The following is a 27,103-nucleotide window of genomic DNA, read 5'->3' on the forward strand; positions in this document are numbered from 1 at the left end:
ATTGTAGAACATTAAAAAATGTAACAAAATGAAAATAACAAATTATTTTCCTCTTACAATACCTCCATGTGTTTTGAACTTCTATTATCATTGAAAGATAGGCAGATCTAATGAAAATATAGTCTTCAATGTCTAGTTGTGGTTACAACCAGGAAAGATGGCACATTTCCACTAGTACTATATTCTTCCGCCACGGTTGACCAAACATTTGAACTTTTTTCTGCGTATCTAACCTGAAATGTCAACATACAATATCTCAATGTGTTGACCACTCTATCTCTGTCACACATTTGGATCATTACCATGATCTTTGGGAAACCTAAGAGTTTTCGTTTTTCATACAATTAACTTGAACCTACACATATACTTGGTCTCATAGGCCTATTTTAACCTCTAGGAATGCACTAGTGTAGGATTCCTCCACAACACCAATCAAGATTGGATACCATGTCCAATCATCTAATCCAATGCATACTTGTACTTCATCCTTGAAAAAGCATCTCAAGCACCATTATCAATTGCTAAGCCACTCCATGCATTAAAACCATTATCATTGATATTTCTGAATCCCAGAGCTTTTGTTTTTGTTGCAATATGGTGGATAACCTGAAGTCACGCATATTTGTAATCATAATTTGTCCCATAGGCTGATTTTAGCCTCTAGTAGGCGTTAATTTTGGCCAAACTCCAAATTGAGCATGCTCAGAAGAAATAAAAGAAAATGTTCCTTGGCCTGAGTTCAATATGCAAAACTAGCACTTGTAGATAAGCTATGTGTGATGAAGGAAAAATTAGAAGAAGCTAAGGACTGCTCAAGCATTCCGGGTACAAGTAGTTGGGTGAGCTGAAAAAGAATGGCCACAAGAAGTATATGGGAATCTCAAAATAAGAATTGCAGCATTGGATATTCAATTGCTTCAGCATGGAGGGTGGTTAGAGATGAGTCTAGGGCTGAGGCTTTAATCATCTAATTCATAGCTTTCTCGCCCAAGATAAGGGCAACAAAAGGGGACAAAATACATAGAATGAAGCTGTCACACCAGCTCAAATAGCACCCGAAAAGAAAACATGCCACAAGTGCTTGCTGCAAAAGATGGGCTGCCTATAGAGATCGTAGGTTCATCATTGTAGAGAAGAGTCACACAATGGTGTATGGCCTATGACACCTTAAGCATGAATTAATGGAGTTCCAATGGCTCTCAAACAACAAATGTTGGATATTTTGAAGATATCTTTAAAATCACAGATATTGCTCTGCATGCAGAGACCATCAACGCACTGCCACCAAACTCCATGAAGTGCAGCGAAAGAAATAGCAGTTGGTATGGTGGTCCTCAAATCGGCTAGTCATTGGGATAGGATAGCCAACTCGTCTTTACTGAGAGAGTAACACATTTTGGCGACCATGATGAGATTCTACTAGCCGATTCTACCATTAGAGCCGTTCCAAAAATGGGGCTTAGATTTTGTCGGCCCATTCAAGCCAACGGCAGCTCGAACCAACAACAGGTATATCATCGTAGCAACAGATTATTGTACGGAATGGGTGGAGGCAAAAGCACTGAGAGACAATACAGCCGCATCAACCGCGAAGTTCTTATACGAAAATATATGGTGCCGATTCGGCTTTTCGATTGAATTGATCAGTGATCAAGGTGGACACTTAATTAACAAGGTCATTCAAGGACTAACACTTGATTATGCTGTGGTGCACAAAAAGAGTACATTGTATTATCCACAGGCCAATGGACTAGCTGAATCCACTAATAAGACACTACAAACAATTTTGAAGAAAATTGTCAATGAAAATAGAACAGATTGGAACCATAAGCTTCACAGTGCACTATGGGCATATTGAACGAGTTATAAAACGAGTATTTATTGAGAAATGAGAAAAACAACTTTATTCTCAATAATATACATATATGTCACAGTAGGAGAGAGAAAACACAGAGATAACTTTTTGCACGACGAGAAGGTTCCTCTTAAAGGCCAAGATCTGGCCGTTGGGATAACTAGCTGTTGTGGCTAGCTAGCCGTTGGGCTAGCCGTTTTGGCTATAACTTATCATTCTCAAAAGTATTCAATTGACGTCGTTCCGGCTGGATTTCGGACTGGAAGCAGTCATGCCGATAGAGTTCCTAGTCTCAAATTTACGTGTGCAACTGCCGGAGTGGCTAAATGAAGAGGAGGCTGAGCAGAAGAGACTAGAACAATTGATGATGCTGGAAGAGGATAGGCTGCGAGGTATGTGGCAGATGGAGCAGGCTCAAGCCAGAGGAAGGCATTTGTCGGTCGCCATAGTAAGGGCAATGAGAGGATGTTCAGGATCAGCAATCCCATATTGGTATTTCAGACTCGGATGGGACTCATGCCGAGAAAGTTAAGGTTCGCTAGACAGGACCATACTGAATCATAGACGAGTCGAATGGGACATATCAGATAGGCACATTGGCTGGAGGACAGAAGTGGGTCAATGGGTTCCGAATAAAACCCTATCTAGGGCCGACACCGCCTAACCCATTTGCCGACAAAAAGAAAAGCCGAAGTAATTTGCCCGAAGCAGCAATGGCCAAAAAAGAGGAAGGCAGACACAGATTCACCAAAATAGAGGGCCGAAACAAAGTCCGAAGAACCGGGGCCGAAGAGGTAGCAGTCAAATCAACCTCGCGAGAAGAACCTCTTCCAAATCAAGGTGAAAGAGCTAGTTTAGTAAATTTTCTGTACTATAGATGTAAATAAACGGTTATTTTTCAGTTCTCGACAATTATTGAAAAAAAAGGAAGAAAAAGAAAAGGCAACCGTCAGTAATTGCCATTAAATAACTTTTCCACATTTTATCACCACACCAAGCAAAGACGAACGCGTATTTATCGGGAAAAGAAAGTACAATCATCAAACGACGGGTGACAGGTAAAACAAAAGATGGAAAGGAGATTGTTAAAAACTGACGAAGGCGTGTCATTTAGGAACAGAAGAAGGGGAATAGAGATAACAACTGAGAGAAGGAGAAAGAAAGAAAGATATCTTAACGTCTTTTAAGAGGCCAAAATGGCCTATAAGACCAAATAAGAGATTACATCTTAAGTGTTATCTCGTCTTTGAGAACAAATCAAAATAAAATAAATATTACAATGTAAATATAAAAGTAAATAACATGAAAAGAAAAGAAATGAGGGAATCTGGTTTTTGGCACATGTGAGATCCTCAAGTTAGGTATATTGTAGCTTTTGTCTTCGAAAGATCTCTAGCATAGGTCAATCTAGAATGGAAATGTGTCCGAAGCGAGGGAAGCACCTACGGTAGTGGGAGATAATGGCTTTTATCTATCGATGACAAGGGTGTCGAGGTCGTGGTCCATGGGGCCGTGGCCTACGTGCACGGCAATTTGCCATTGCCCGATCAATTGTAACCCCTTTGTTATGTCCTGGTCTAAAGCCCATTTGTGTATCCCGGGGTTGACTTCTAGCATTAGGAGTGATGGGGCTAAAGAATGTTGTGATTGTTCTTTGTGGATGAGCTTGTGTGGCTGTATTCTTCAACAACTTTTCCCGATGTCTCTTGAGCTCTAGCAAGAAAATTCCTAGGCATCGTTGGACCTCATATTCCATTACCTTGCGTAGTGGGCCAAAGCCTTGTTTAAAGAGGCAATGGTATCTCCCTCTGATTTCATAAAAGACACTACAATAACAAACATAGTGTTCTTCAGATTCCACTCCTTGATGACACAATTGGCAAATTCTCTCTTCTAGAGGTAGTCGTGTATATCTGCCTACCTCAATCTGTAGCTGATGTGATGAAGTTCGCAGCTGCCCTATCACACTACGCAGCACATAGGATAGATGTATGTCCATATAAGGTGGCCTGATAACAAATCCATCCGCCGATGTATGTAAGAAGTGTGTCTTATAGTGGGCCATCTTTGTACCAAGTGGTATTTTGGGGCTGATCCATGTTATCTTGTTTTCCAAGTTAATAATATCAGTTCGTATCACTCTATTCTTTACCACTTTGGTCATATTTAGATGGGGACAGTCCAAGCTATATTGGAACGGGGGTAGTGCATTTATACTCATGCCATGTGACTCGAACGATTGCTGCATTTTAGCATACCAACAATGAGTGTCTCCATTTTCAGCCAGTTGTTTTGATGACATAAGTACCAACCTTGGGTACCTTCGTTTAGGGAGCTCCCAAAGACGTTGGATAAATGTCACTGATCGGAACAACGCCTCGGTTATTATAGGTGCTGCCCCCATCTCTGCCGGGATTATATCGTGGGGCACCGATGCTTTGCTCCTTATCATGCGAGCAATCATTGACACTAAAGGCCAAAATGGCCTATAAGACCAAACAAGAGATTACATCTTAAGTGTTGTCTCGTCTTTGAGAACAAATCAAAATAAAATAAAAATTACTCAGTAAATATATAAGTAAATAAGATAAAAAGAGATGGGTTTTTGGCACATGTGAGATTCTCAAGTTAGATAAATCATAACTTTTGTCTTAGAAAGATCTCTAGCATAGGTCAATCTAGAATGGAGAGGTCTCTGAAGCTACTAGGGAAGCACCTACTATGGCGGGAGATAATGGCCTTTATCTGTCGATGACAAGGGTGTTGAGGTTGTGGTTCATGGAGCCGGTGCCTACGTGCTCTACAAATTTCTATTGCCCGATCTATTGTAATCCCTTTGTTATGTAATTGTCGAGAGGCCATTTGTGTATCTCTTGATAGACTTGTAGCATTAGTAGGAGTGATGGGCCTAAAGAAAGTTGTAATTGTTCTTTGTGGATGAGCTTGTGTGGTTGTATTATTGTCCTTCAACAATTTTTCCCTATGTCTCTAACTGATTGTTCTTTGTGGATGAGCTTGTGTGGTTGTAATATTATCCTTCAACAATCTTTCTTCTAGAGGTATTCATGTATATCTGCCTACATCAATCTCTAACTGATGTGATAAAGTTCGCAACTACCCTATCACACTATGCAACATATAGTATAGATGTATGTCCATATAAGGTGGCTTGATGATGAATCCATCCTCCGATGTGTGTAAGAAGTGTGTCTTGTAGTGGGCTATCTTTGTACCAAGTGATACTTTGGGGCTGATCCATGTTATCTTGTTTTCCAAGTTAATAATATCAGTTCGGATCACTATATTCTTTTCCACTTTGGTCATATTTAGATGGGGAGAGTCCAAGCTATATTGGAACAGGGGTCATATTTATACTTTTCCAAGCTATTCTTTTCCACTTTGGTCATATTTATACTCATGCCATGTGACTCAAACCATAGCTGCATTTCAACATACCAACAATGAATGTCTCCATTTTCAGCCAATTTTCTTGATGACATAATTGCCAACCTTAGGTACCTTCATTTGGTAAGCTCCAAAAGACGTTGGATACATGTCACTAATCGGAACAATGCCTCGGTGATTATGGGTGCCACTCCCATCTCTGCCTGGATTATATCATGGGACACCAATGCTTTAGGGTTTAGGGTTTAGGGTTTAGGTTTGGTCATATTTATACTCATGCCATGTGACTCAAACCATAGCTGCATTTCAACATACCAACAATGAATGTCTCCATTTTCAGCCAATTTTCTTGATGACATAATTGCCAACCTTAGGTACCTTCATTTGGTAAGCTCCAAAAGACGTTGGATACATGTCACTAATCGGAACAATGCCTCGGTGATTATGGGTGCCACTCCCATCTCTGCCTGGATTATATCATGGGACACCAATGCTTTGCTCCTTATCATACAAGCAATCATTGACACTAAAGATCTCTCTAAATCTTTCCAATGATTTACCTTGTTAAGACTCAGTCCCTACGTTTCTACTCCATAGAGAAGAGTTGGTATGACAAGTGTATCAAATAACCACAACTTAGTTCATGGCTCTTGGAACTGCAAATGTGCACATTGTCTCTTGAGAGCACCAAGAGCTGCATATCCACGAAAAAGTCGGGCACAAGCAGCCTCCTGTAAGGAGAACCTAGGCCCTGTAAATGTTACTCCTAGGTATGTGTATGAGCGTGTGTATTTAGTGGACATCCTTGCTTCACTCCGATTGTGCTAGCCACTGCCTTTAACAAACCCTTGGAAGACCGCAGTTTTCCTGACTCATAGAGTGCATAGATTCCCCATTGCATATGTGTAGGAACACCAAGGGCTTCAAGCCGCTGCATAAGCCAACCACGTGGCACAGTGTCAAAGGCTTTTCGGAAATCCACAAAGCAGCAATAAATCCTCTTATTATGGGTTCTGCCCTCCTCAATAAGCGCCCGGACAGTCAAAATATGTGATCCAATGTTGTGAACCCCTTCCAAAAGCCTGCCAGTCCAGCTGAACAACATCAATTCCACTCTGCCCATATACTCAATTCTAATTCTAGAATCGAGCCATATAGTTTAGACAAGTAATGGCCAATCATGATTGTCCTATAGTTGCTTGGCATCATGGGGTCTCCACTGTTGAGGATTGGCACAATGGTATGTTGAGTCCATCTAGTAGGGAAACCTTCACACATGGCTCTATTAAAGATGTGTGCTAGCAATGGAAGCAAGGTGTCACGGGCATAGATAAAGTGCTCACCCACCAATCCATCATGATCTTGGGCCTTCCCAAATTGTAGTCGATCAATGGTATTTCTTCCATTGTGGAGTAAAAAAGGTTGATTCATGTGGGCGTGAGCCATGTGGGTGTGGAGGAGGAATTTGCCTTGGGATATCATATAGAACCTTTGCATATTCATGCCATACTTGAGGTGAGGTGAGGTCAATTGTGTGGTAGGTTGCCTCTCATTAAACATTTTCCATGCTCTTTTACTTTCTTGTCCTAGAAACAAGTGATACAAATGATCTTCAAATTTAGCCAAATACAATCTCTTCTTCTTCCTTACGAGGCGTTGGAAGGTTGCTCTCGCTTGTTTGTGGGTATAAATGCCCCGAGTTACATCACGTTGTAAGCGTCTCCTTGTATCATGACATTCCCAATCATACCAACTATTTTGTATTACTCTACCAAGTTTGGGGGGATTGGCCGTTGTGTGAGGGAAGGCATTTGTGGCTGCTTTATGCAATGATTTCGACAATCCTTGGGTAAGTTCTTCAAGGGGTGCGAAAGGATTCAAATCTAGCATGCCATTGTATACACCACAACTATACACATAAATTGTCTCGCGAGTAAATAGATACTTAGCCAACCCACTCTCCTTAGCATATACAGCCTTTGTGCATCCATCCTTTACCTCGAAGTGTAGATATGCATGATCTGCTGCCAAGCCAATAGGTCTACCCGATATAGTGAACACTTTATTTCAGGTACAAGAGATGGAGATCCCATTAGATAGTCGGTTGTGCTTGCACCCCCTTTTGGGTTCCAACATGTCAAAGCATCTGATCCAAGCCATTGTGACAAGCCATTATATAACGCAAATCCATGCGCACTTCCCAAGGCTAGAAAGTGTTTTCCATATTCAGTTATAGCACTCATATCTTGAGCTTCTCGCTATAGACCAACCTCTTCTGCCATAACTTCTCCATAAACAGCCTCGTTGGAGTTAAACATGGTTGTTTGTTCATCCTTGGTTCGTGCATTAAAATTTCATGGTGGAGAGTTTATCTGCCAAGCATTCCACCATTTTTGCTCTCAACGAGACATTTCTCGCCGATTTTCTACACCCAATACTCCTCGACAAAATGGTGTTGTGGAGGGGAAGAATCGGACAGTCCAAGAGATGGCTCGTACAATGCTATCTCAATCTACTCTTCCTCTCTCGTTTTGGGGGGAAGCTGTCAACACAGCAGTCTACATCATCAACTGCTGCCCAACAAAAGGAACTGTTGCAATGACCCCTGCAGAAGTATTTACGAGTGTAAAGCCCTCAGTATCTCATTTTAAAGTCTTTGTGATCCTTATGTTCACATTTCAGATCATAAAAGGACTAAATTTGAGTCCAAAACCAAAGAAATGCAAATTTCTTGGTTACAGCACATAATGTAAAGTCTACAGGTTATGGGATTTAGAATCAAAGTCCCTAGTCATCTCTAGGGTTGTTCATTTTATGGAGTCTCAGCTGGATGACTCTAGGATTTTACCTGAGTTCATGGTTGAAATCCCAGCTCCTCTAGAATCTCCTATTTTAGACGAACATGTCTCACCTTCAAGCCCCCCATCACCTCCTACTCAATCTCTAACTTCACCAACAATTCAAACCTCCCTCAACTCCACTCGTTTCCCCTCCCTCTACAGACCAGCTTCCACCACTTCCCAAGTGGCTTCAAGCCACCATTCGTGATTCTCATTTCTCCGATGCTGAACTTTATGAGTATACATCTGGTTCTCCAACCAACATGAAAAGAACACGTATGTCATAATGACCTCTTCACTCATGCAACTTCTCCTTACTGTGCATTGTTGTGCAATCAAAAGAACATACAACAGAAAAAGAGGCCCTTGTTCTTCCAAACTGGAAAGCAACAATGGACGTTGAACTTGGTTCCATTGAGTGGAATCATACATGGGAGCTGGTTTCACGTCCTCAACATCGACAAGTCATTGGACTGAAATGGATTTTCAAGACCAAGTACCATGCTGATAGTTGCAAAAGGCTACTCACAAATCGAAGGAGTGGATTACGAGGAAACTTTTGCTCCAACAGCAAGGTACACCTCTATTCGATGTGCGCTTGCACTTACTGCTCACAACAAATGGCCCATCTTTCAAATCCATGTCATGTCGGCCTTCCTTAATGGTGACTTGAAAGAGGAGGTTTATGTTGAACAGCCTCCAAGTGTCGAGATTTCAAAGCAGAAAAACATGGTCTATAGGTTACATAAAGCCTTGTATGCCTTAAAGCAAGCTCCCAAAGCTTGGCATGACAAAATTGATACCTTTTTTCTCTCACTTGGGTTTAAGCACTGTCATGCTGACAGCTATATCTATGTCTTTTCCCAAGAAAATCTGCTATGCTTGATCAGGTTATATGTTGATGACCTTCTAATTACAAGGTCTCTTGTTTCTAAAATCAAAGAGCTCTATGCTAACCGCGAAACCACATTCGAAATGACTGATCTGAGACTTCTCCATTACTTCATAGGTATGGAGGTCTATCAATCACATGGTGGTATCTTCCTCAGCCAACATAGGTATCTCAGGCAGCTTCTTGAGACCTATGGCATGTCAAATTGCAAGCCACTCTCTTGTCCGATGGATCCTAACTCAAAGCTATCTCGTGAAGATTCTCCCATATTTTAAGATATCACCAATGATAGACGGTTAATTGGGTCTCTTCTTCACTTAACTTACACCATGCCTGATTTGTCCTATACATCTGGCTATTGTTTTATGTTAGGTTCAGGCTTGATTTCTTGGAAATCGGAGAAGCAAAACTCAATTTCAACTTCATCCACGGAAGTTGAATATCGAGCCTACTTGGATACTTGCTGTGAGTTGCTATGGTTAATGCAATTGTTTTCTCACATTGGTGTTTTGCAAGACTCTCCTATTGCAGTTTTCACCGGCACCCAAAGTGCATGTGCCTTGGCACATAACTCAGCATTTCATGGTAGAACAAAAAATATCGAAGTGCACTACCATTTTGTTCGTGAATTAGTGAAATCACAAGTCATCAACTTGGGATGTTGTCTTACTGAAGAAAATGTGGCTGATTTATTTACTAAGCCACTTCCAAGGCAAGCCATTGATAAGCTCCTCAGTCAACTCAATGTTGGACCGCCGTTCTAGAGCTGAGAGGAGGTGTTGGAGGGTGCCAACTCTAGACCTACACTCTCTTTCATCTTTATTATCTCTGTTCTACATTCTCTCTCTTCCTAGATTCTTCTCTCTCTAGAACCTATAACTCTTTAAATGTCTTCTCTCTCTAGAATCTGCAACGCTTTAAAATAAATATTAAATGCTTTAATAATTACTTTATTTTGATTTGTTCTCAACAATGAGACAACACTTAAGATGTAATCTCTTATTTGGTCTTATAGGCCATTTTGGCCTCTTAAAAGACGTTAATATTTCTTTCTTTCTTTCTTTCTTTTCTTCCAATGTTTCCAAGATATTCCCTCTTATTTCTAGTTTATTGTACCTCTTTGGTAGTACAAGAGTCACTTAACTACCAAACAACCATTTCACCCACTTTCCCCAATTTTGTATAAATTGGTTATACCGGCCTCTTTTGTAAAGACTTTACTTTTGTTGCTACTTAAAAACAAGCTCTATTCTTTGGCTGTGTCTCTACTCTTTGCAACCATTTTTTCAACTGCTGTCTAACAGCCTTCGCACAGCTTGGCTGTGTCTATTTTGTTCCAACAACTATTCCGCTGCTGCTATTAACAGCTTTTCTCACAAGAGTACCCCACAAATACACATTTCACAGCTTTAGGATCAAGCTTTCCTACAGATGGTCTATTGTCCATTGCAAAACACACACATCCAAACACCTTCAAAGGAAAGATCCCAGAGTTATCTCCTTGCAACAACTCATAGGGAGACTTCCACTCCAATACTCTAGAGGGCATTCTATTGATCAATGGCGGCAGCCGTCAAAACTGCCTGTCCCAACAGCTGCTTTGGGACATTCATAGAAATCGTTATGCTTCTTGTTACCTCTAGAAGATGTTTGTTCTTTCTCTCTGCTACTCCAAATTTGTGCCGGTGTATATGGGCATGTAGTTTGATGTTGTATTCCTTGATCTGACATGTATGCCCTAAATGTAATGTTGGCATACTCCGTTCCATTATCAGACCTCAACACCTTTACTACTGCACCATATTGAGTTTGAACAGCTCTATGAAAATCTTTAAAGCAAGCAAATACTTCATTCTTATTTTTCATCAAATATAACCAAATAACACGAGAGAAGTAATCAATGAGAAAGACAAAATATCTATATCCATTAATAGAACTTGTGGAACACGGTCCCCAAAAATCCTATGACCTGAACTAACATACGAGCTTTTAGTATGCTTACCAAATTCACATGCATCACAAACAAGTTTCGATTTATCAGCCTTTTCAAAAAGGTGTGTATACACCTGACTCAAAACCCCATAAGAGGTATGTCCCATACGTTGGTGGTAAAGCATCAACAAGTCCTCACAACTCATTTTAGACCCCCTTACATCTGTTCCCTCTACCATAGATGCTAATGCTGAATCCAGCACTTCACAATCCAAATACCATAGTCCAATATGCCATGTGCCAGTCCCGAGTCTTCGACCTATCCCTTTCTCTTGGAATGTCACCTTGGGAATATCAAAAGAAACAACACATTTTAGTTGGAGTATGATAGAACTTATGGATTAAAGGTTTACTTGGAAAGAAGGAGCATGCAACACATTAGACAATGTCACAGAGTCGGTACATCTCACTGTACCTATACCAACTACAGGTTGTGTTGTTCCGTCAGCAGTTTGAATGCTCTCTACATTCTCAACAGATGCCCAGGGCTGGACAACGTTTGACGATTGAGGTCCCACAAATGGAGTGGCAGGAGGAGAGTCCTCGTAGAGCCGACAAAACAGAACATAGGCAAAGAAGGCCGAAACAGCATCGGCTACGACGGGTGTAACCACCACATTTGCAGCAGTGGAGATGACCATAGTGGTCGAACAAGAAACAGCCGAGGATGCAGATCATAGAGTTGGTCTAGAAGGGCCAACAAAGAATCCGGCTGAGAATGCCAGCCGACCGACCAAATAAGGGGTCAAGAAGGAAGTGCCCAAGAAGAAGCGTGTCGCTTTGACTAATGCAAACAGGCGATTGACACATGGAAATGGGAAGGGGCTTGGCACAGAGTCCGACCCAGTAGAGAACAAAGAGGCGAACAAACAGCAAGAAACGGTTGTGCCAAATCCGACTGTAGAGGGACACGAGGAAGAGACCACACTCGTAAGAACCCGAACCAATGTTTCCAAAGGGAAGGAAGTAAAGGATCAAGCATCCGCAATGTCAGTTGACACAGTGCTGAGATTTCCGAATATTCCAGGGGCAGCTCATGAATTGGCTGCTATTCTATAATTCAGCACAAGCTACAAGCTTGTGGAGTGGCTAGGTCAACAAACAACTTTTGCAGCATCCCAACTTGCAAAGGAGCATGAGGGACGGGAGATGATAAATAAAGCAATGGCCAGAGGGACCAGGATGAAAAAGCATACCTGGCCTGGAATAGAAATGCCGACACTAAATATGGCATTGGTCTAAGTGCATCAGGAGCTAGCAGGAACTAGAATAGCAGCAAATTATATGGCTTGAGTATGTAAGAGGACAAGAAAAGGGGCCGAACATGTAGCTAAGCAGTGGATGCAGGCCAATGAGAAAATTAAGATTTTGGAAGATAAGTTACAGAAGGCCAAAGAGAATATATAGAAGGCAGAAAAAGCCACAGTTCAAAATGATGAGCCGGCAAGCAACAACAATGAAAGGTTGCTAGAAGAATTACCGGAGCAAACGGCCATAGCCAAAAAAGCGAAGACAATAAACAAAATGGTCGAAGACGAAGTTAATCGGCTAAGACAAGAAATGAGGCAGTCAAAAGAGCAGGAACACAAAGCGCGAGTTCAGGCCGAAAGAAGATTAAAAGAAAGAAAAGCCGAATTCGATAAATTAAATCAAGAGCATCATGAGCTAATAAAAGTGTTCGAACAGCATGACGGCATTAGAGCAAGCTAGGATCAAGATCAAAGATCAGGAAGAAGCCCTACAGAAACAAATGGCGTTGTTCGTAGAAGAAGTAGAAACAAACAAACAAACAAACAAGAAAGATATATTAACGTCTTTTAAGAGGCCAAAATGGCCTATAAGACCAAATAAGAGATTACATCTTAAGTGTTGTCTCTTCTTTGAGAACAAATCAAAATAAAATAAATACTACAATGTAAATATAAAAGTAAATAAGATGAAAAGAGAAGAAATGAGGGAATCTAGTTTTTGGCACATGTGAGATTCTCAAGTTAGGTATATTGTAGCTTTTGTCTTCGAAAGATCTCTAGCATAGGTCGATCCTGAATGGAAATGTCTCCGAAGCGAGGGAAGCACCTACAACGGCGGGAGATAATGGCTTTTATCTGTCGAGGCGATGGTCCATGGGGCCCGCCTACGTGCACGACAATTTCCATCCGTTTTACCCAAGATAACAGATTTCACCATCTCCATCCGTTTTACCCAAGATAACAATTACTCGATGGAATCTCCATCCGTTTTACCCAAGATAACAGATTTCACCATCTCTAGTGGACATATTAGTTTGGCAATGAACAACGGACATGCTAAGAACGGAATGGATTTGACAATGGTTCATCACAATGGTCCCAGTCAGATGGGTTTGACATGTGGGAACACCAAGGGAGGTGCAACCACATTTAATTACTTGATGGTATCTCCATCCGTTTTACCCAAGATAACAGATTTCACCATCTCTAGTGGACATATTAGTTTGGCAATGAACAACGGACATGCTAAGAACGGAATGGATTTGACAATGGTTCATCACAATGGTCCCAGTCAGATGGGTTTGACATGTGGGAACACCAAGGGAGGTGCAACCACATTCAATTACTTGATGGAATCTCCATCCGTTTTACCTGAGATAACAGATTTCACCATCTCTAGTGGACATATTAGTTTGCAATGAACAATGAACATGCTAAGAACGGAATGGGAATGCTAAGTACCAGGACGAGAGCCACAGGAGAAAGAAAGGTGCCAAATATTATTAGTGATTGTAGCAAGGTCGACAGTTTTAGTTCAAGTAGGCTTTAATCAGGTAAGAGGTAGGAGTCTTCACAAAAGAACATCTAGCATGACATGATTTTACTATGTTACAGGCAATACACCTCAGTAAGCTTATCTGAACCTGAAAAACATCAATGAATTATATCAAATCAAGTCAACTACATTATTAACCAACCCTAAACTCAGCACAGAAGATATCGTATCTTTGATGATCATACAAACCTGAGTGTGAACAAATCCTTTGATCATCTCCAAGAAACTCCGCTGCTTGTCTGAATCAAAATGCTCTAGTTCACTTCTGTTGATTTCCTGGAAATATCACTTCGCAATCAGATACAAAACAGTATGAACAGCTGCCAACAGACTTAAATACGGAAGGCAGAACACATTGATCACCAAATATTAAATTTTTCAGCAAAACATAGCTATTTAACCTGAAAAAGAATTTTCTTTTACAGTCAATAGTTTTCATATATTGTAGTTTCATTTCAAAATAGTTCAATTTCAAATTCTTGCACAGAATTTATATGCACACAAACCACAAGATGAATCAATTTGGCAGTCTTTTCAGATGTACATGCTGTTGGATATAATTGCTTGCAACTTGAGAATTGCCTTTTCAGGACAAGACTAATCTCATAAAACAACGTTTTATAATTTCCAGCAAATTCCCAAACTAAGTAATTGTCCACTATGAATTCAGAGAGTTTATGTGTGCAAGGCTCACAAAATGAATCAATTTAGTGAGCTTGGGTTCATGTCTCATAAATTTCAATAGTTACATGCATAAAAACATTAAAGAGTAAATGTGAGATCTTGCTGGAAATTGAAATTGGTTATTTTTCATTCTCGATCTTCATCTTCGACATGAAGTGGTTCAAGATGATTTGCTAACGACACAATGATATATATAGTCTTAACAGATGCTGGTGTTTTTTTGCAACCAACTTCACCAAACATTGGACAAACACAAAAAACACAGGCATTTCCCGAACAATGTGATCAAGTTACATATTACTTGAGTGAAGTGGATCCCAAAGGGTCATTCATTATCCAAGTATGATGTTGCGTTCTGCATGGACGTAACTGCTGCTGTGTTTACGACCACACAGAACGCAGAAACACAGTACACACAGCAGCAAACACTCTACCTACAGCAACAGACGACACAAACGAAAGCAATCTAACCACAACAAACAACACAGCGAGGACATGCCGATCAAAATTTCTGCAGAGTTGCGCGACTGGTTACAGAACCATGGTCTCGGTGGTTATATACGCATCGCCGAAGCACCACCACACCCGAAAGCAATGGATGTCGGCAGAAAGAAAGAAAGAAAGATATATTAACATCTTTTCAGAGGCCAAAATGGCCTATAAGACCAAATAAGAGATTACATCTTAAGTGTTGTCTCGTCTTTGAGAACAAATCAAAATATAATAAATATTACACAGTAAATATAAAAGTAAATAACATGAAAAGAAAATTAATGAGGGAATCTGGTTTTTGGCACATGTGAGATACTCAAGTTCGATAGCTTTTGTCTTCGAAAGATCTCTAGCATAGGTTGATCCAGAATGGAAATGTCTCCGAAGCGAGGGAAGCAGAGAGGTCAACATAGACCGACTCACAAACAAACACATCCAACAAATCTTGAACTTACTAAATGAAGGAGCCAATGAAATGGACACCCCAGAGAAAGAAATTTTTGAATCCTATTTCGGAGAATTCTCAAGTTCAGCAAAGGCATACAGGACACATGGCGGCCCTAATCTGTTCTTTAGGGAACTCGCAAAATTTGTACTGGAAGTGGGATATTTACATCCAAAAACATATTGCATGCCCAAGAACATCAGCATGGTACTTCATCTAAAGTACCATCAGCATGGTACTTTATCCAAAGTACCATCAGCATGGTACTTCATCTTGAAAATCCATTTCAGTCCAATGACTTGTCAATGTTGAGGAAGTGGAACCAGCTCCCATGTATGATTCCGATCAATGGAATCAAGTTCAACTTCTATTGCTGCTTTCCAGTTTGGAAGAACAAGGGCCTCTTTTTCTGTTGTATGTTCTTTTGATTGCACAACAATGCACAATAAGGCAAAATTGCATGACTGAAGAGGCTGTTGTGACTTACGTGTTCTTTTCATGTTGGTTGGAGAACCAAATGTATACTCATGAAGTTCAGAATCCGAGAGATGAGAATCACGAATGGTGGCTTGAAGCCACTATGTGGTGGAAGCTGGTGTGTAGAGGGAGGGGAAACGAGTGGAGTGGAGGGAGAGGTTTGAATTGTTGGCGAAGTTAGAGATTGAGTAGGAGGAGATGGGGGGCTTGAAGGTGAGACATCTTCATCTAAAATAGGAGATTCTGGAGGAGCTAGGATTTCAACCGTGAACTCAGGTGAAATCCTAGACTCATCCTGCTAAGATTCCACAAAATGAACATCCCAAGAGATGACTAGGAACTTTGATTCTAAATACCATAATCTGTAGGCTTTGGATTGTGTGCTGTAACCAAGAAATTTGCATTTCTTGGTTTTGGACTCCAATTTAGTCCTTTTATGATCTGAAATGTGAACATAAGGATCACAACCAAAGACTTTAAAATGAGATACTAAGGGCTTAACACCCGTAAATGCTTCTGCAGGGGTCATTGCATCAACTACTTTTGTTGGGCAGCAGTTGATGACATAGGTTGTTGTGTTGACAGCTTCACCCCAGAACGAGAGAGGAAGATTAGATTGAGATAGCATTGTATGAGCCACCTCTTCGATTGTCCAGTTCTTCCTTTCCACAACTCCATTTGTTGAGGAGTATTGGGTGTAGAAAATTGGCGAGCAATGCCTTGTTGAGAGCAGAAACAATGGAATGCTTGGCAGATAAACTCTCCACCATTGTCAAACCTGATCTTTCGAACTTTCTTTGATGTCTCATTCTCAACAAGAGCCACCCATTCTTGAAATTTGGTGAAGGCTTGAGATTTCTCTACAAGAAAATAAACCTAAACCTTACCGGAGAAATCATCAATTATAAGCATGAAGTAGCGTGCACCACCAAGAGTAGTGGTTTTCATGGGACCACAAAGATCCATGTGCACTAACTCCAAGATAGATGTTACACGGTGAATTAGAATTAGAATTAGAATTAGAATTTTTATCATCCATAAAGAGGCCAATTTTGACCTATGGGACCAGAGTATACATGTGTTCTTGATATATGTCTCCTTCCTAAGAAGGGGTATTCATACGTTGAAGCACAAAGTCTCTATGTGTTAATAAAGCATACATATATGAGCTCAACCTTCTAGGTGGTGTCTTAAGTATGGCACTTAAGTTATCACTCCCTCTTACTATGTCGGCATATCTTGAACAAATTGCACTATATGTCGAGCATGTGAAGAGCAAGTGGCATTCATCCTCTATCATGCCTTCATTGCATACTTTACATGTCTTCAAATTCGTTACATTTTGATACCATGATGCAACTTCAATACCTAACTTGTGAGATCGAGTGCGAAGTAGTGTAAGGGCTCTACGAGCATTACTACTCATATTGGTAATGAGATAAGGTTGGATGCGATCATAGACATTCTTGCTTTATATTGAGACCAACATTCAAAGTTGACATTTGCAATGTAGTATTCTAGCTTTGTCCTCTAAGCATCCTCCCACTTCATCCTTAATGATTCCACCAACCTTTCCTCAATCATTACATACTGCATAGCATTGCCCGAAAGCTCTAAAAGATCATCCACACCCCATCTTCTAAACCATTTCCTTATGTCAACAACCCAACCAGATGAGAGAATCTTACTTTTATGATTCTTTTGTAGCTTACATCCAACATTCCAAGCAAGATGTGGTAATCGATGATTCGCTCTTGACTTTTGTAATGTATTTATATACTCTTTGGAGTGCCAATAGTTCTATGGGTCGAACACCTGTTTCCAAGAGCATAATCTGGTAAGAGGTAGTGCATTTAACTCCTAATTGCCTCCTTAAAAACATCTTTTGAATTTTCCCAATTTCGTTCCATGCATTAAGAGAGATGGTGCCACCCCATACTTCTACTCCATAAAGCAATACTTGAGTTACCATGGCATTGAACAACATTAGTTTTACTTCCCATCCACAAGTATCACTTTGGTTGCATTGGTTCTCCAAAAGGTAATATGATTTCCAACCGGCTTGGAGTCTAGAATCAAAGCATGCACTCCATTTATTTGTGGCGAGTACATCAATACCAAGATATTTAAAACTTTGAACAAATTGTATATGTTCACCTTTATATGTGAGCATAGGGTAATGATGAGGTTGGATGGTTTGCACTACCATCATTTTTGTTTTCTCCACATTCACTGCTAGTCCACTACTATGGCAAAATTCTTCTAATACCCCAAGTAAATGTTGCATACTATCAACATCATATGAGAAGAGTACCACATCATTTGCATATAGAAGCAATAAGATAACATGTTGCATCAAATTGGGGCCATTCAATCCTTCTTCGCTTGCAACCTTATTCACCACTTCTTCTAATTGATCAATACATAAGCCAAAGAGTGTGGGTGATAGTGGACATCCTTGCTTGACCCCCATGTTACTTAAGAAGTGCTTTGAGAATCCACTATCCATTTTTAGTTGGCATTTAACTTGTTCATATAGGCGTGCAACCGCAACTCGATACGTTAATGGCATGTCAATGTCTACCATTCTATTCCAAAGCTCACTTCGTGGTACGGTATCAAAAGCTTTCTTGAAATCAACAAAACAACAATAAAGTGTTTTTCCTTGTAGTTGACTCTCTTCCATGATTACTCTTAATGTGACCAAATGATCCACGGTGGAGTGTTTTGGTCTAAATCCGGCTTGCCCAAGTGCTCTTTTGCTTGTACTCTCAGCCCATGTGCTTATCTTTTGCTCCATAATAGTGCTATATAATTTAGCAATAGTTGAGTGCACCATTATTGTACGATAATTTGATACTTGATTCCTATCGCCGGCTTTAAATATTGGTTTAATCCAATTCATAAGCCAATCATTTGGAAATCCTTGTTTTATAGCTTGCTCTAAAATTGTCATTATCCAATGACGAGTGTGTGGCATTGTCCATTTTAAAAGCTCACTTGAGACGTAGGTTGAATCTGTTGCTTTCCCACTTGCCATCTTCTTTATTCCCTTATTGACATCATCAATATCGATACATGTAGTGCATGGAGTTTCAATTTTCTCAACCATAGGAGCCACACCTTCATGCATATATAACCTTTGTACATAGTCTAGCATCTCTTCATTTGTAAAGTGACCTTTCACATCTTCTTTCTTACCCTTGAGTTGTCCCCATGCTAATTTTGGTTTGAGCTTAAACAAGTTTTTCTTTTTCATCTCTTGCATTTGGAAATATCTTCTTTTCTTTCTCCTCACTACTTTCTTGTATATGTGCCATGCAACAATCTTTTCATTCCCCCCTTCTATGGACTTAAACCATTTGAGATACATCTTACATTCATCGTCGAACCAAGAATTACATGGAAAACTACACACCTTATGCCCACGCACATGTCTCTTAAAGCATTGATATCCAACCTTAAGGATTATATCCTTCAAATGTTTCCAATTTTCTTTAACATCGTTGCTTAGAGAAAAATTTAACAAATGGTTCTCCACTTCCTTTACATACATCTTAGCTTTTTCGTAGCTCTTTTCGTCTTTCACTCCACGGCATCTAGTGGAATGTGGAATTGCAAGCTCTAAGTACAATGGCTTGTGGTCTGAATCCGGAGATAGAGAACCAACTTTAAACACATTCACCAATGATAGATCACATGCCAACATTAATGCATAATCAACCACACTTCCTCCACCCGAGGATGGTAAACATGTGAGCACATTTGTCAATGGGAATGCCTTTATACCATTTAGGATAATCAAGTTTGTGCAATTTAGCATATGTATCAAAAGTTTTCCATAATCCGACATGACACAATCCTCTGAGTCACGCACTAGACAATGTTCTACTACATTTTCTTCAAATGTCTCCACATTTTGGAAATTTCCAACTCTTGCATTGAAGTCTCCCATAATTAAAACTTTACCAAGCTTCTCAAATGAAAGTATATCATGGCATAATTCTGTAAAAGGATCATCACAATCTAACCCAAACCTACTATAGTAGTTTGAGTCTTTGTGAGGAATGTAACATGCAACTATATACAACTTCTCTTTCCCCAAATTAACCTCTATCCATATGTATCTCTCTTATAGTCATCATATTTGCATACTTTGATAGAATTATCTAAGCTCTCATGGTAGATACATGCTATCCCGGCACGCCCAATATTCCCTTTGGAGTGAGGCCATATCGATTTTATGAGGTAACCGTCTATTTTGGGTATACGTTTTGCCTCATGCTCCCATGTTTCAGCCAAAAATATAATATCCATACCTTGAGCTACATCATTGAGTCCTAAACCCTTATTCCATGGATATCCCCTTTTGGGTTCCAACATGTCAAAGCATCTGATCCAAGCCATTGTGACAAGCCATTATATAACGCAAATCCATGCGCACTTCCCAAGGCTAGAAAGTGTTTTCCATATTCAGTTATAGCACTCATATCTTGAGCTTCTCGCTATAGACCAACCTCTTCTGCCATAACTTCTCCATAAACAGCCTCGTTGGAGTTAAACATGGTTGTTTGTTCATCCTTGGTTCGTGCATTAAAATCTCCTAATAGTATAATGTCCCCCATAGTAGCAAATCTTATGATATCATCATATAGAGGTAGATATGGTGATTCACCTAGAGGTGCAAACCTTGAGTAAGCAGGTGGAAAGTAGCAAATTGCAATATATAACTCCCTAAGATCCCCTCTTTTTATTTGTATCCACATGTAGCGTGCATCTACATCCCTATGGACAACATGCACTCTCTCATGGAACTCCTTTTTGTATAGCACAGCCACTCCTCCCGAACCTCTAGTGCTTCCTCGTGTCTGAGGTTGGGGCAACATATTGACTCCCATCTATATCCTTGTACCTCGGGGAGTTTGCTAGCCATGCATTGGTGAGTTTCTGTATACATAGCAATATCTGTGTTTTTTAATGTATCTTCAAAATATCCGACATCTGTTCGTAGAGAGCCGTTGCAATTCCATATGGTCATGCGTAGGGTCTCATAGGCCATATATCGTCATGCGGTTCTCTTCTCTGTAATAATGACCTTGCCATCTCTATATACCGCCCATTCCTTCCTTTCTTGCACCAAGCACTCGTGGCATGTTTTCTTTGCGGTGTGCCACTTGGGCTGGAGTGAGATCATCATCTAAGTATATTTTTTCACCCTTGAGTGCCTTTCTTTTAGACAAGAAAGCCTTTTTCTTGTCAATATCCATGAAACGGATGATAAGGGCTTTAGCTCTAGACTCATCTCTTCCCACCCTCCACGCCGAAGCAAAAGGAAGGAGACGAAGTATCGACTCCCGCCAAGACTAACGTTCTGTGTTGGTCCCCATACATCCAAATGTATTAGATCGAGCTTGTTATGGCTCCGGTTTCGTTCAGTGGGGAATGGAAGCCAGTGTTGCTTCCCGAGTTGGCAGGCTTCACAAATTTCGGCTTTCCGGCCGCTAAATTTCGACAAACCAAAAACAACTTGTTTCGATTGCAGGTCCTAAAGCCTCCGGTGGTTGACGTGGCCGATCCGCTTGTGCCACAGGTCGATGTTTGACTCGACCTTCTGCCCTTTCGCAAACATAGCAGTGCCGACATCATTAATGTTGAGGATGAACACCCTCCCGTCTCTGCGTCCTTGCGCAATTATCCGGCCCTCTTCCTCAATGAAGCACCCAAGGTGCGTAAACCGCACCTGCATCCCCTAGTCGACGATTTGTCCAACCGACACCAGGTTCTTTGTGATAGTCGAAACGTGTAGTACGCTCATCAGCTTCCCCTTTTGTCCGACATGGCTTAAAGGGACTTCTCCGACATGCACAATCGGGTGAGGGGTATTGTCTCCGGTTTCGACAATCCCCGGTTGTTTCGGTTTCTCCAAAAAAGAGAACCACTCTCCATGGCTCGTCATGTGGTTGGACGCTCCGGAATCAACGTACCATACTTCCTCTAATCCGGAAGTAGTCTTCTTCATCGAGTTAGCATGTGCTTCATCACGAAGGTTGGCCCTTTACCGGCCTTCCCGGTTTTGAATCCTTCCGCATAGTGCGAGCTTTGCCGGTTTTCTCGACCGGTTTTGTTGGATCCGGATTTGTCCGAATCGGCGCGCTTCTTCCAGCACTCGCTTTCCCTGTGGCCCTTTTTGCCACAGTACCAACTAACCCAAGAGCATAGAGAAAGAGAAATGATCCAATGGGCATTAGCTGGTGACATAGAGAATGAGGCGGAGTTGAACAAGATCGGCTGAATGCGGGAAACAAGAAACAGCCGACTCACCATTCAAATACGGCACTAATTGAAGTGCATCAGGAACTGGCAAAAGCAATGCGAGCGGCTAAAGACATGGCTCAAGTCTGCAAAAGGACAAGGAAAGGAGCCGAGCAAATCGCCAAAGAGTGGACAGAAGCCACTCACAATAATAAATTGTTAAAAGAACAATTGCAGCTGTCCGGACAAAAGTTACAACAGGCAGAGGAAAAATTACAAGGAGCCGACCAAGCCATTGTGCCATTGAGGCCATTATGCAGAAGCAAAGTTTGTGTGTGAGAGTGGGTGTCTGAGCAAGAGAAGGAATCAGCGAGAATAACCAGAAATTAAGAAATTACGCAAATAGGGGGATGACAGCTTATGCACTGAACAAAAAACTATATTAATTAACTAAAGATCATCAACTAAACACAATGGGCCAAGGGGGTTTTATATATAAGTCCTCAAGGGACTGACACATTAAATGTGTTGGTGGAATCTAATGAAGATATCCACACGAGTACGATTCTGTCATAAGAATATCTGATATTCTTTGACCACATTCTTGGTATGCGAATAAAACGGGATAGGCTGCAGTATATTTTGCATTTACCCCAAGAAAAGTACATAGGAAAAGAGCTAGACAGATTTAATGTGGCTGATGCCAAGCCTCTTGGAGTTCCATTGCAGCCACATGTTAGGCTTTCCAAGGATGATTGTCCCAAAGATGATGATGCAGCCAATCACAAGAAGAATGTTCCATATGCATCAGCATTGCATCTCTATCAATACACGTGTCTCTTGTGTTTATCAAATGCTTTGCGGAGCAGATTGCAAAGAAAGAAAGAAAGGAAGATATACTAACATCTTTTAAGAGGCCAAAATAGACTATAAGACCAAACAAGAGATTACATCGTAAGTGTTGTCTCATCTTTGAGAACAAGAAATCAAAATCATTAGCATCTATTAGGAATGCAGCGTTGAGTTCTTGACAAATTATCTTAAACCACCTCATGTCCAAGATGAAGATCGAGAATGAGAATTGATCAATTTCAACATTAGCGTCCACAAAACCAAAATGACATCACTTTCATGCAAACAAATGGAAAACTTTTCTGTGAAAAATGCTAGAAAAACATAATTGCAAAAAACTAAACTCAATAAAAAGAAAATATGTTCAGTGTTATCAAACTAAGTCATTAATTTATTTTTAAGTAGAGGTGTTATATGAAACTGAAGATTTACTGTTTCTAAAAGAGACAAGTTTTTCAATCGAATCTAGAAGAAGCATCTAAACTCCTTCCGTTCCTGCATTGAAAGACTTACTTAACTTATGAGCCAAGGCTATATTATGACAGTATATTGTGGAAAAAGGCAGCCGGTTTTTGTTAAAATTTCATACAATAATGGGTACGAAAGGTTCACCATGTTTTCTGCATGCTAGAGCATGTGTTTATCTTCATGTTTAATCTCATGAAGATGCTTAATCTATGATGAGAGTACAGGTAGTAAAAACTATAACTATGTATTATATACCTACTTGATATTAATAGAATTCTGTTTTCTAAGGTCTTTCTATTGAGTTCTCACATTGACTCATTATTATCTGCTACGCATCATTTTCTTCTGCCCTCACAAACAATTATAGAAAAAGGAACATAGATATATATTGTGTCTTTTGAACAAGTTCCTGAACTAAGGAAACACAAAATCATCACCTTTATGCGTTCATATTCACTCACAGCCGTGATCCGAGAAGCTTCAGTAGTTGCCAATGCCTCTTTAAGTTCTTCCATTTTGGTGTTCTTTGTTTTATCACCTCCAAAGACCTTTGAAGATGCAATTTTAAGTTTTTCTATTCTTGAATTTAAGGTTGAAATCTCTGTGATCAATGTTTGGACAGTAAGCGATGCAGCTGAACGGTCATTGAAGGCTGAATGTATGGAGTGCATCAAACTTAGATACTCATGCAGTTGATCCTAAAATATCAAGGAAAAAATCAGAAACCACTTGATTAATAGAGGATGTGCTAATTTCTTTGCTGAAAAAACTTTTCCACTAAATGAAAAGATAAAAAAAAACTTTCCCCTTGCGTGTTTCTTTTTTCCCCAAATGCCCTTGGCCAACCCACTTCAAGAAATTATATCTGCTACTTGAGCAAATGTAAGGTCAATTCATCCCTTTTTATTATGTTTCAGGTTGCCACGATCATCTCTCCTTTCTCCAAAATCGATAAATACTGCCCCCGTAACCCATGAGTCATGGTACGAAAAGGTCTGACATACAATCCATCAATCGGTTTAATTTTTTTATTTCCATTGGGGACACTCCGAAGAATAATGCTCAATCAGCAAGATACCAACTATTAACCACCATTATGTTCTATTTGAACTGATTTACACACTAATTCTAATCACTCTAGTGAGAGCTATTTCCATTGCCGGTAAAGATGAGTTAGCCACAAAAAGAAATATTGTTCTGCCATCATCCCAGGATAAACCATCTTGATCAATAATGGTGACTTTGGCAGTCAAAAAAGAAATGATAAAGAAACAGTTTTATATATAGGACAAAAAAGGAATCCATTGTCACTATTCTTAGAACAAGGGAATTGATGATGAATCAAAACATAGTTGGTGCATTGATATGTCTTGATTCAATGTTTAATGCGATTAATATTTGCATGGTTGACCCAGGTATTGGAGAAACAACAAAAAAACTAAGGGTGTTCTGGAAGTTTTTCCGAAGATATTATCCAGAAAGCAAGAATTCTCCGACCACAGCATAAATATTGGGGATCATTTCTAGAAATGAAAAATCTAAATTATGCAGTTCTTTCACACTGAAAGGTAGATACCAGGTGCTTCATTGATTGAGCATTTGCATCCCGGTAAAGTCGGCTTGCTTTCACAGATGCCGTTCCCAGCCATTTTGTATCTTCTATGTGAGTTCTCTGAGCATTTAGCAATGATTTCTCAGCCTCAAACTTTGCAAGTTTTATGAAGGCTAAACCAAGTTCTCCCATATTTTCACCTACTTCTTGATATGCCCTAATAAGGGCTTCTGCCTACATTTAGAAAAAAATATATGAATAAAAAGGAAGTTCAGCAAATAGAGGAATTGCATGAGAAATCACATACTTAGGAAGTTCTTGGCCAACATGGTTATTTTTGCTTACTTGTTTCGAAGCATCACCCAAACGATGCTCCAGAACCTCCAATTTTTCTTTCTTCTCCAGAAATTCCTTCTCTTCTTCATTAACTGGAGGTTTGACTCCGCTCCATTCATTAGTCACAGACTGTTTCAACTCCTTAAATATGCGAACAATATCTCTTCCGTCTTTTCCAGGTTTAACATTTTGAGGCGCCATTACACTACTTGTCTCCCCATTGATCAATCTTGAAACCTTACCTGTTGTAGGAATAAAAGGTAATTTTCCATTTGATTGCAGAAAATATTTCAATTCCTTACTCAATCTGATCACATGATGGTTAGCTAGCCTATGCAAATACTTCTCGATTGCGGCTCTCCTATGTTCAATAAACTCTTGCTTCTGCATAACTTGACTCTCTACTATGCTTTTATCTGGCCGAAAAGGAACAAAATAGCCCCTATAACTTTCTCCGAGCCTATCTGCTAAGGCTACAACATCACGAAATCTTCTTCGAACTGTAAATTCATGGTGACCATAATGTGGTATGTTGGTATGAGTTACTATGAGGTACGTGACATAGGTGTTGCTTCCAGGTACTATCAATGAGCTTGCACTTTCTAGTGCTTTCTGTGGCTGAGAAACAGTAATGTTCAAGTATTCTGAAAAAGAAGAAGATGATGATGAAGATGACAACGGAAGAGATGCGGTATAATCTCTTGAACCACTATTGTAAGCAATTCTCTTGCCCTCATAAGCAGACTCTGCATCTGAAAAATGAGGTTCACGAAAAGGATCTCCTTCCATATTGATGTTATGGTTGGTGATCCTACTTAAAAACTTCATCTTGTACATGCTCTCTTCTTCATTTCTTGATTCCAAAGGATGTGCATCCGATGCTGATAAGCTCTGAGACATGGCACTTCCATAACTAGAATCCAGAAGAATGCTTTCCATTGCATCCATTGATGTGAAAGTACTCATATTTTGTGATTTTTCATCTTCATATTCCATCATCACAGTAGATTACTCAAGGAATTCACTTCAAAATCATTTCAAGACCGATTCTCTCTCAAGCCTTCAAGGAAAACCTGGAGAAGTATAGGTCTTCTTTCGATTATTTCAAGGCAATAATGGGTAAATACCAGTTTTCAATGGAAAAATATGAGTTTTCCCAAGATTTCAAGGGTGAGATCTTCATGATTTGTTTTCTACGGAGAGTTCTCAAGGGATATAAACATGCTTGCTAGTGAAATAATACAAATGTGAAAATGCGGGATGATCTATTAAGTGTTTTATCGACACAATTTTTGTGTCACTGAGAATTGAACAAGCATTCCTTTCGAAATCACATCTTCATGATTTGATATCTGTAGCAATTGCTTACAGTATATGAACATTTGCCAGAGAAAACGACGTGATGCTGGAGATCGTAAACAAATATTTCACTGGAAACAGGAAGAATTCTGATTGTGATTGGGATTTAAGCTGATTTGTGGAAGAATATGCCAACCTGAATAAGAAGCGCCTTGAAGGTCTAGGGAAAGAAAGATCGATGAAGAGGTGGAAGAATTCTATGAATGCGAAGATTCGAATCCTTTGAGAGAGAGGTTGAAAGACAACGCTGCTCCTGTGTGGCTGTGGCGATGGCGCGGACAAATTGTATTTATATAGAGAGCATAATAAATTCCACGTATACCCCCTACCTATTATATATATATATATATATATATATATATATATATGATTGTGTGTGTGTGTGTGTGTGGAGTTG

The 27,103-nt window shown here is 40.0% G+C and overlaps 1 protein-coding gene across 1 annotated transcript; it reads right to left on the reverse strand.

Moving 5' to 3' along the window:
• Positions 1-26,866, reverse strand: LOC147867378 (sorting nexin 2B-like). Its single transcript, XM_087315163.1, has 5 exons — positions 25,357-26,866; positions 25,036-25,245; positions 23,897-24,157; positions 13,979-14,065; positions 1-233 (listed from the first exon to the last, which is right to left on the reverse strand). Exons 1-5 carry the CDS (start codon positions 26,344-26,346, stop codon positions 126-128), a joined length of 1,656 nt encoding a protein of 551 aa, XP_087171289.1. The 5' UTR covers positions 26,347-26,866; the 3' UTR covers positions 1-125.
• Positions 26,867-27,103: the final 237 nt, after the last annotated feature.

This window comes from Azolla caroliniana, unplaced genomic scaffold, assembly GCF_043228905.1.
Source record: "Azolla caroliniana isolate FFs.n. ecotype wild unplaced genomic scaffold, voAzoCaro1.0.p SCAF_2, whole genome shotgun sequence".
NCBI lineage: Eukaryota > Viridiplantae > Streptophyta > Polypodiopsida > Salviniales > Salviniaceae > Azolla > Azolla caroliniana.